We start from the raw sequence: 11,409 nt of genomic DNA, 5'->3' as shown, positions 1-11,409 counted from the left end.
CTGGCTTACTTCGCTCAGCATGACACCCTCAAGGTCCATTCACTTTCCTACAAATGGCCATATGTCATTCCCTCTCATTGACAATAAACTATTTAAAAAAATCAGAGAGCACTTCAAATATCTCTGACTCCATTACAAAGAGATGTGATAGGGCTTGATCTCTCCATGCCTTGCTTGATGGAGTCACCTTCCCTACAAATGAGCATGGAGAACAATAGTTCTCAACCAGACTGAGGACGATGGAGCCCTTGCAACTTGTGATAAAATTCTGGCTGGGGTTTGGAAGGATGGATTTGAGGGGACAAGACTGGAGAAAGGACAGGCTCATGGAGGAGGCTGCTAAAACAATGAAGCCTGAACCAAGGATGAGGAGGAATCGATATTCAAGATCTATTTAGCCAGTAATTCCCCAGGCTCTGAGGACTGATTTATGAGAGCAGGTGTGGGGTGTTGGGGTTGAGAGTAGCCCCAAGGTCTTGAATCAAATGCTGTCTAGGAAAAAGTTTGAAGTTTGAGTCTGAGCTCAGCTCACCCTAGGACAGAGTTTCTCTACCTCAGAACTAATGACCTCTGGAACCAGATTAGTTTCGGTTGTAGGGAGGCTGTTCTGGGCATCACAAGGTGTTTAGTAGCATCTGTGGCCTCCCCTCACTAGGGAACAGTAGCACCACAATCTCCCTTCACCACCACCTGTTGGAATAAATGGCTCTAGCGACAGAGCTCCCCATTACCCTCAAGAAGTATCTAACCCACTGCTGGACTCAGAGTAGGCCTGCAGCTGGATTTTCATCCTGACTCTTCTCTAAACAGCTGTGTAACCTTGGGGAAGTTGCTCCAATGGTCTGAGCCTTAATTTTCTCATCCCCAAGATGAAGAACGTAATGTCTACCTCACAGGATCATCATGTGAGATGGTTATTTTTTAATGAGTAGGCACACAAAGAAAGCAGGTCCTCTATAACTTCACAGATCTCACAGCTGTGAGAGATGAATCCAACATGGCAGCTACAATTGGAGCTTCCCAAGGAGTTGGTGCACTTAGCATGCTCTGGGCAGACCCGCTGAAGAGGCATTCATTGATGTCTGAGGAGCAGTGGAGGAAAATGAGCAGACCAAAGATTGTGTGTCTAAGGTGAGAAACACATGGACCACCCAGTGATCACTGTCCACCACAGACCCATGCCTGAGAGAGTTACCTTTGCATGAGAAACGGCCCAGCTTTACCGAGGTCCAGTCATTTCCAGTGGGAGAAGAGAAGCCAGGCAAACAGCTACACTTGTACCTCCCCAGCAGGTTTTTGCAGATTGAGTTGGGGCCACATGTTTGGGGGTTTTGAGAACATTCATCTACATCTGGATGCAGAAAGAGTTGGAGTTACAGATTTGCTTCATCTTGGGTAGAAGATTGTATTTTCAAAGGTGGTGGAAACCACGTCTTTCATGCCGTATACCCTTCCCTTCATTCTTTAAATTTGTACTCCTTCCAGCAGGCAGTGGGGTCTATGTTTCTCCTCTTGAATCTGAGCGTGCTGGGACTCTAAGAGTGGTGACACTAGGTCATAAAGATTATGCACCTCCTCCTTATTCTCTTGAGATGCTCATTTTTGGGGCATAGCTGCCACATGAGAAGAATCTCAACCAGCCATGAGGAATCCCAACCAGCTGTGAAAAAGCAGCTCACATGGAGATCCATGAGCCCTGGCCCACGACCCGATGGAGTAGCCAGCCCAAGGCAGCAGCAGATCACCAACCTTGTGCGTATCCTCATTTAAAGTGGATTGTTTGGCCTCACATGAGCAAACTCATCTGACGCTGCATGGAACAGAGACCAGCCACAGTCACCGAATTCAACTCAAATGGCAGATACGTTTATGAACAAAATAAATGATTGTCCTTCTTTTGATGTACTCAGTATTGATGTATTCAGTTTGATGTACTACGTATCTACCCAGGAGTAGTAATGAAGAATTACTCACAGAGTATTGAGAGACACTTAAAATCAAGCAGTCATGGTCCCATGAGGAAGCCGAGCTCAGGCTCCATCAGCCCTAGTCGGCCACATCACCTAAACACTTGCTATGTACTTGTCATGCAAATATAACCTCAAGGCAAGTCTCTTATAGCTCCTTCCAGAAAATTTTGCTTCTAGATAAAAATCAGGAGCTGTTCTTGGACACCAAGATCAGATCCCAGAAATGTTCATCCCACTTTTGTTTGAAGAGTAAAACATTAGAAACAACCGAAAATGGATGATTAAATCTGGAGTTGACATAAAGAATTCAGCAAATAACTATTGACTACTCACAGTGTATTAGGTACCAAACGGGGTCAAAGGCATAAAGTGGATGAAATCTTTGCTGAAGTATCCATTATTTTCTAGATGGGGAATATTGATTTCAACCCAAATTGAAAACCCAGGGTCTATCAGGACTACGGTAGGTAACCAAATGACCCAGGAACTTTAACTCAAGGATGAAGGAGTTGAAGGTTCCATGGATATTATAATAGAAATGAATGATCTTATTCAGAGCCCAGCGAACTAGAGCTCATGGGTCAAATCCAGCCCACCACTTGCTTACTTGTTGGTATAAATAAAGTTTTATTGGAACAAAACCACATCCATCCATTTGTGTATCACCCACGGCTGCTTCTGCACTATAACTGGAGAGTAAGCAGTCATGACAGAGATCACACAGTTTGCAACCCCCAAAATGTTTACTATTTGGCCCTTTGCATAAAATAGTTCGATTATCCTTGGTCTTATGCAGAGACACAGTTAGATCTTGACTGCAAAGGAGAGAACGAATATAAATGTAAGAAATAGAGACAAAGAATGCACGTCATTCAGGGGGTTATGTCAGTTTCTATTACTTGTGTGAATAGCAGTTCTTGGGAGAATATGTGTGCCTAGCACACTATAGACTTTATTGCACTTCGTGTTTAAACTATCCTTTGAGGTAGATACTCTTATACACTCATTCTGCAGATGGAAACACTGAGGCTTAGAGAGGGCATATACATCTCCCCAAAACCTCACAACCAGAGGTGGCAAATAGGTAGCGTGGTTCATAAACTGCCTTGACAGTTGGAAAAACTTGGTTTGGAGGCCAGGTCAACCACAGGACCGCGACCAGGCCATTCCAGCACTTCAAGCCTCAGTTTCCCCATATGCACAATGGAGATCATCATGATGCCTACATTCACCTTAATATAAAAATGCACACAAATCCCTTTACTGGGGGCCTGGCACTCAGTGAATTTTAGAAATTCTTGTCTTCTTCACAGAGAGACAACCACAAGAATATTTCCCAAAATGAAATCAGTGGTTATTTCTGGATATTGACATGTCATGATTTTTACTTTTATTTTCATCCTAATGCTGGTTCCAAATGGTTGGAATTGTTAGGGTTCAGGGATCACTGTCATTATAGAAAAAGAAATATAAAAAGGGGCAGGGTGGGAAAAAGGGAGAAAATAGTGTTTGGTAAAAGAACAAGTACCTACATCCACTTCCCAGCCAGCTTGCACCTGTCTGTCCCACAAAATGGCGGCAGGTTTGAGGGGGTGCATACTCACCTTTGCAGGTCACTCCTGGGTCCGTGAACTGCGTCAGTCCGTTGCTGGACACAAAGCCTTGTTTGCAAGTGCAGTAGTAACTATCCACAGTGTCGGTGCAGGTTGCATAAGGCGGGCACACGGTGGTATCCTCACACTCGTTCACATCTGGGCAGCACAGAAGAAAGGGCTTGGATGAGAGCTCTGGGGTGGGCATCAAGGGGAACCAGCAAGACAGGGTGAAGGGGGCTGTTGTGGGCTGAAGTATATACTCCCTTTCCCACCAAATGTGCTGAAGCCCTAAATCTTGGACCCTGAGAATGTGAGCTTATTTGGAAACAGGATCTCTGAAGATGTAATTGGGACCCAAGGTTAGGATAAGATCCTACTGGAGTTGGGTGGTCCCTTAATCTGATAGGATTGGCGTACTTACAAGAAAAGGAGAAGAGAGACACAGGGACAGGCTCTGGGACCACGTGTCCACAGAGGCAGAGACTGGAGCGATCTGCCTTCAAACCAAGCCACACCAAGGAACGCCAGCCACCCAGGTGGGAGAGAGGCACAGAGCAAACTCTTCCTTAGAGCCTTCAGAGAAAGCATGGCCCCGTGCACACCTTGACTCAGACTCTGGCCGCCAGAACAGTGAGAGAATAGAGTTCTGTTGTTTTAAGCCCCCTGGTTGTGGTAACAGCAGTCCTGAGAAACTGCTCAGTGCTGTCAAGGACCTTGGACACCCTAGAACCCTCCTGTTTCAAAAGAAGTTCATGGGCCAGGAGCATCAACAGTGTCTGGGAGTTTGCTGGAAATGCAACATCTCAGGCCCCTGCCCCAGAACTGATGAATGAGACCCTGCATTTTAGCAGGACCCCTGAGCAGTCTGTGTGCACATGAGAATATGAGTGGCACTGACGTTGACACTTGCTACTCTGGCTGTGGTCCTCGTACCAACAGCATCTGCCTCACCCGCATCCTGGATCTGGAAAAAGATTCTCATTCTGCAGGTCTGGGCAGGGGCCTGACAAGCCCCTGAATGATGCTGATCCTGCTGGTCCATGGACAACACCATGAGCATCAGTGATCTAGACACAAGAGTTTAGTCAAAATTTCAGCCTTTGGAGCATGGAAGACCTGGGTTAAAGACCCAGCAGTGAACCTCCAAGTGGAGGAAGGCAGCTGTCCTTGCAGACCTCTCTCTCCCTCTTCCTTTTAGTAACACGACCATCCTGTTAGAGACTGCATTCCCAGAGGCTCCTGCAGCTCATGTGACCAAGTTCTGGCCAATGGGCATGCATGGAAGTGATATGTGCACCATTTGGGCATGGCCTTGAAAGGAATAAATATGTTGGGGTACCTGGAGGGCTCCATTAAGTGTCTGACTTCAGCTCAGGTCATGATCTCGTGGTCAGTGAGTTTGAGCACCATGTCAGGCTCTGTGCTGTCAGCTCAGAGCCTGGAGCCTGCTTCCAATTCTGTGTCTCCCTCTCTCTTCCCCTCCCCTGCTTGTGCTCTGTCTCTCTCTCTCAAAAATAAATAAACATTTAAAAATTAAGAAGAAAAATAAACATGCTGTCCATTTCACTTTTACCCTTCTACCTGGGCGGGAACATGGACAGAGGGGGCTGATCTACCCTTAACCCCGAGGATGATGATTCGGGAAACCATCACGCTGAGGGATGGAGAGACAACGAGATGGAATGATCTCATAGACTGGCCAGCTCGGTCACTCTGTTCCACCTATAAGTCAGAGACTTACAAGAAGAATGAACTTCTAAGAAATAAATGTCTAAGTTGTTTGGCTACTATGGAAACAGTCAAACCTACATCCTAGCCAATCCAGCTCTGGGGGACAGGTGATTTCACCTCTGTGTACCTCAGTTTACCTGTTTAGCCCACACCCTCACACCCAGTGAGTCCCCAAGCTCTGCTGGTTCTCTACACTTGTGGCTTCTACAGCCCTACGTCCTCCATTGTCCCCTGCAATCTCTTCTCCACATAGCAGTCATCTCTCAATGCAAATTTGATCATCCACCCCCCACCTCTGCCTACAGTGCTCCCTGTTGCACTCAGAATTAAAATCCAAATCACTTAAACAGGACCCACAGAGCCCCAGTGACCAGGCCCAACCGCATCTTTAAGCCACATCTCATGTTACTCTCCATTTCTAGACTTCCTGCCCCAGAGCCTTTGGGCGTTCTATACCCTTTGCCTCTGCTTTGCCTGGCCAGCGCCTACTCATTCTTCACGTCTTGCTTAAGTGGCATTTCACCCCAAAATCTCCCCGCTGCTCTGTGCTCTCTCATCATAGCCTCCTGTGCTCCTTCTTTATGACACATGTCATAATTAGAGTTGCTTGAATACTTGTATGGTCAGCTTTCTAGTAATCATTTCCCCCACCGCACTGTGAGCTTCAGAACAAAGCCAGAGGTGGAGGCTGGCTTCTAGGTGATTGGGAAGAAACTTATTTGATACTATCATTCCTGTGGTCAGCAGAATAATGGCCCTCGAAGATAACCACATCCTTTTTTAAAAATCATTTTAAAAATTTACATCCAAGTTAGTTAGCATATGGTACAACAATGATTTCAGGAGTAGATTCCTGAATGTCCCTCACTCACCTTGCCCATATCCCTCTACCTGCCTCCCACAACCCGTCCAGTAACCTCTGTCTGATCTCCATATTTAAGAGTCTCTTGTGTTTTGTCCCCCTCCCTGTTTTTATATTATTTTTGCTTCCCTTCCCTTATGTTCATCTGTTTTGTACCTTAAAGTCCTCATATGAGTGAAGTCATAGGATATTTGTCTTTCTCTGATTGATTACTTTCGATTAGCATCATACCCTCTAGTTCCATCCACATAGTTGCAAATGGCAAGATTTCATTCTTTTTGATTGCCAAATAATACTCCGTTGTATATATAAACCACATCTTCTTTATCTGTTCATCCATTGATGGACATTTGAGCTCTTTCCATGCTTTGGCTATTGTTGATAGCACTGCTATAAACATTGGGGTGTATGCGCCCCAATTACATCCTTTTTGTAAATGTTAATTTACCAATTTTGAGAGGGAAAGACAGAGAGAGCAGATGAAGGGTATATAGAGAGGGAGACAGAGGATCCAAAGCAGGCTCGATGCTGACAGCAGAGATCCTGATGTGGGGCTCGAACTAACGAACTGTGAGATCATGACCTGAGCTGAAGCTGGACATCTGGCATCACACACTTGGTCACACAGGTGCCCTCAGAGATGACCGCATCCTACCCCCAGAACCTGTGCTGTGTGGCAGGAGGGAACTGATGATCCCGATGGAATTAGCTGATCCTGAGATGAAGAAGTTATTCTGGATTAACCAGACAGGGTCAATGTAATCACAAAGGTCTTTAAAACTGAAAAATGAAGCCAAGAGAGGCAAAGTGACACAGTGTGAGAAAGACTTGGCCAGTGATTGCCAGCTTTGAAGATGGAGGAAAAGAGACACAAGCCAAGGAATGCAGGTAACCTCCAGAAGCTGGTAAAGGCAAAAAGGTTCTTCTAGAACCTCCAGAATGGAACTTGTCTCTGATCACACCTTGATCTTAGCCAAGCAGGACCCACTTTGGACTTCTGACCTCTAGATCTGTAAGGTACAGTTTGTGGTAATTTGCTATAGCCACTGTAGGAAAGTCATTCAATTCCCAATATACGAATGTGGAAGGCTGAGTCTCAGTGAGGTTAAGTCACTTGTCCAAGGACACACAGCTGGTGATTGGCAGCCCCAGGATTGTCAAAACCTGGAGGGAGTGATTTTCACTACCCAAGAAGAGGTAGATCTGGCTGGAGATGAAATCAATTTTCAGGCAATTTTTAAGACCATTCTTCTTTGTAAATTGCAATTGGTTATTTTAGATCTGTTTCCCTGATGGACTTTGAGCTCCTGGAAGGCAGGGATTTATGCCTGTCTCATTCACTGCTGTTTGCTGAGTGCCTAGAACAGTGCCTGGTACACAGCAGGTGCTCAATAGTGAAGACCTCCCTGAGAAAGTGCCACTGGAACAAAGACCAGAGGGAGGTAAGTGAGCTACAAAAGTACTTAGGGCAGAGGAAACAGCAAACGCATGAAGGACCCAGGGGCAGAACCACACCTGGTGGTTTTGTGGAATTACCAGGAGGCTGATGTGGTTGGAGCAGAGGACACAGGGGGAAGGGGAGGCATGGACACGGCCAGATCGGTGTAGGACCAGCCAGACTGCTGTCACAGCCAGGCTTTCTATCAGAGTGACAGGGGCCATGGGGCAGCACACAGCACAACTGAGGTTTTAACAGGACCCTCTGGCTGGAAGATGAACAGTCTCAGAAAGGCAGAGGCTGGATGATCAGGGAGGGGGCACTGCACCTGTCCAGGTGAGCGAGGCTGATGGGCACAGCCCAGCTGAGAGCAGCGGAAGGCACAAGATTCGAGGTTTGTTCTGAAGGTGACGTCAGCAGGAGTTGCCAGTGGGTTGGACACAGGATGTGAGAGAAAGGAGGAGTGGAAGGTAACACCAACATTGATCAGCAGGGTGGGGAAGCACTTTATAAAGAGTCCCAACAACCCCCAGGGATGCATTGTTCTCAGGGTCTTGAAAGTCAGGCTCTGCGCTTCCTACAACATGCCTTGTTTATCTCCCTTCCCTGCACTGGCGCCTCCAGTGTACCTCTTTTCTTGTCAACAGCTTCCTCTTTCATCTGCAGAGGCTGCCGAGTGCTTTGCAGACTTCCGGCATGTTATCACTTGCGGTCTCTCATCTCAGCTTTCCATTACCCTCTTCCTCTGGCTCAATTGCTAACAACTCAAACCCGCCCCAAACCGGAACCACCAAGTGACAGGGCACCTGGCAACCTCTCCTGCCTCGTCCCATCGGCCATGGGATGTTTTTAATGTTCAAATGTTTTTAAACATTTAAAAACAAAATAATCCTGCAGTATATGCTTGGTAGTTCCTATGAGTAGATCTTAAATATCTTCACCAAAATAAAGGTAATCATGTGGGGTGATGAAGATGTTAGTGGACACCGTGGTGGTAGTCATTTCTGAATATATGTGTGTATCAAGTCAACATGTGTCCACCTTAAACTTGCATAGATTGTTATATGCCAATCATAACTCAATAAAAACATTTTGCAGGAAGTTTGGAGGACTGGAAGGTAGCATTTTCATTAAACCGTGGTGTAAGGCAAATACCTATCCCGAGGGAAGAGAAAAAACTGTAGGAAGCTAATAAAGAGAGGAGATGAGAAGGACCCACCAGAAGCCCTGCTCCTCTGCTGTCTCCACTCAGAAAATTCCTCACAGGAATGGTGAATTTAGGGGTGTCAAGAATAGGGTCTGACTCCTCCCAACAAAAGCCATGCGGTGTTTCCCGGTCCAGAAGATTAGCTTGCTTTCTGGCTATCAGATCCAACAAGGTATGAGAGCCAAAGATTAGAAGCCACAGAGGGAAGTCATAGTAGGTGGTTCCAAGAAAACTCTTCTTGTTTCCTATAGCCTGAACACAGAAAGGGGAAGCTCTTGCATGGACCCCTGGTGGGTGCAGAGCTGCTGAGAGGAGTGCTAGACACGAGCAAGGTGGGGCCGTGCTTTACCAGCCAGAGTCCACCCTTGACGGCCGCAAGAGCCCATAAGTTGAGCCTCTACCAACACCCAGCCGCCATCTTGGGAGGACCAAGAGTGAGGTAGGAAATTGGAAAGATTAACTATGTGTACAGCATAGACTGAGTTTCCCAAAGAAGAAAGGAAGCCCAGACACTGAGAACTGGCAATATTTTTTCCTCTCCATCCAGCGGGAGCTTAGATGGAAGAAGGAAAAGAATACATTTTAAAAATTCATTCCCACCACACTACCGCTTAGGAAGCCCTTATCACATGCACCAGGTGGGTTAACCAAGTTACCTCTTCTGATTCAAGCTTCCAACACCCCTGTAGATGGGAACCCTTGCTATCTGTATTTCACAGCTGAGGGAAGTGACAATCAGAGAGGTTTTGTGCACGTTATCTGAGGTCACACAGTGAATGCAAGACCACATAGGTAAGAGCCTAGAGCAGGAGCCAGGAGACCCAGATATGATTTATCCCTTTCTCGGGCACGAAGTAGCTCCCAGCAAGCATTCAGCTGCAGCTCAGCCTCCTGGGACAGAAGGGCCTCCTCCCCGAAAACACCCTTTCACACATTGAGCATATAGTTTCTCTTTGACCAACTTACCAGTTGTCACTGATTTTGTTGAGAAAATATGCGAGTTGCATAAACCACAACACCCTATAAACAAAGAAAAGAAAAATATCATGAGCCATCAAGAAGCAATGTGAGCTTAATCTGAAAATGTACTCCAGTTTCGATGAGCCTAAATGAGAGATCCAGCTGGGTGACAAACATACAACATTTCGTATAATGTTCACAGAAGTCATTCCTGCTTTTTTGCACTTTATGGTTTTCATTTTGTTTGTATCATCTTAATTTTCTTTTCAATGGCAAAACAAAACCATTCCAGCTGATTTTCAAAAACATACATTAAGAGGCACCTGGGTAGCTCAGTTGGTTAAGCATCTGAGTTCAGCTCAGGTCATGATCTCACGGTTTGTGGGTTTGAGCCCCAGGTCAGACTCTGTGCTGACAGCTAGCTCAGAGCCTGTAGCCTGTCTTCAGATTCAGTGTGTCCCTCTCTCTCTGACCCTCCCCTGCTCACGCTGTCTCTCTCTCTCAAAAATAAATTTTAAAACACTAAAAAGTTTTAAAAACATACATTAAGACATGTACTCTCAAAAAAAAAAAAAAAATGACATCTCCCCCAAGTGGGCAGAACTTGGTTCTTGGGGAGAGATGGAAAAAAAACCCTTACTTTTTAAAATAAGACATACATATAAATGAAACGACAATACATAAATAGATGTACAGTATATCTGTAGCATTAAAATGGCATGGGTGGTCAGGGAGTTAGATTTTTAAAAATTTCCTAGGAGCACCTGGGTGGCTCAGTCAGTTGAACGTCTGACTCTTGATTTCAGCTCAGGTCATGGTCTCATGGTTTGTGAGTTTGAGCCCTGCTTGGCCTCTCTCTCTGTCTCTCCCCCATGCTCTCTCTCTCTCTCTCAGAAATAAACTTAAAAAAATTGACTAAAAGGCAGTGCAGCCCCCCCCCCAGCACTTAGCTCTTTTCCAACATTACAACCCCGCACCTCCACAACCCTAGGCCATCACCCCCTCAACCCACCACCTCTACCCCTGCCACCAATAACATCATCGCCACCTCTTGCTGATTCACTTCAGGGCAGAATAAGAGGCACTAGAGCTAATACCAGGGCCGACAGGCCAAAGCAACAACTTGGCGTTCCTGCATTTGGAGTCCACGAGTTTCCTGCTCCTCCAAACGGAGCCTGACAGTCCACAGGTCCCACAGCCCCCAAACCCCAGCATTCCTGCTCATTATCACCAGCCGAAATTCTCTTGCTTGTTAATTATTTTAGAGGCAACAGAGCATCATTTTTAAGCGCGCCAACTCTGGAGTTAAAATGCTTGGGCTTAAAATCTGGCTTCACTAATTACTGATTGCATGGACTTAGAAAAGTTATTTAATCTCTGTGGGTGTAAGTTTTCTCTTCCACAAATAGATGCACTGGACTCCAGCCGAGGAAGCCCACACCTGTTGTTCGAAACACTGTCCCACATTCATAGATTTGAACAAGTGACCAACACTTGAGAGACAGGGAGAAAACCACAACAGACAATAAACAAGTCCAATAAACAAACTGACGCCTGAGGAAAGGAAAATAAGAGACAGGAAGTCTCCATCTCATGGCTCAGGGCTCAGCAGAAATATCACTCTCTCCAAGAGGCCTTCCCTGACC

The 11,409-nt window shown here is 46.0% G+C and overlaps 1 protein-coding gene across 1 annotated transcript in view; it reads right to left on the bottom strand.

The window, feature by feature from the left end:
• Positions 1-4,622, bottom strand: part of ADGRE1 (adhesion G protein-coupled receptor E1) — a 56,066-nt gene extending 51,444 nt beyond the window's left edge. Inside the window, exons 1-2 of the mRNA XM_029919343.1 lie at positions 4,517-4,622; positions 3,575-3,721 (exon numbers count right to left, since the gene is read on the bottom strand). Of these exons, the coding sequence (XP_029775203.1) occupies positions 3,575-3,721; positions 4,517-4,619 (250 nt within the window). The 5' untranslated portion in view covers positions 4,620-4,622. The remainder of the gene's footprint in view (positions 1-3,574; positions 3,722-4,516) is intronic.
• Positions 4,623-11,409: the final 6,787 nt, after the last annotated feature.

The sequence above is a fragment of the Suricata suricatta genome, chromosome 12 (assembly GCF_006229205.1).
Source record: "Suricata suricatta isolate VVHF042 chromosome 12, meerkat_22Aug2017_6uvM2_HiC, whole genome shotgun sequence".
In the NCBI taxonomy this organism is placed as follows: domain Eukaryota; kingdom Metazoa; phylum Chordata; class Mammalia; order Carnivora; family Herpestidae; genus Suricata; species Suricata suricatta.
The sequence above is the reverse complement of the archived record's forward strand: the minus strand, read 5'-3'. Positions and strand labels throughout refer to the sequence as shown.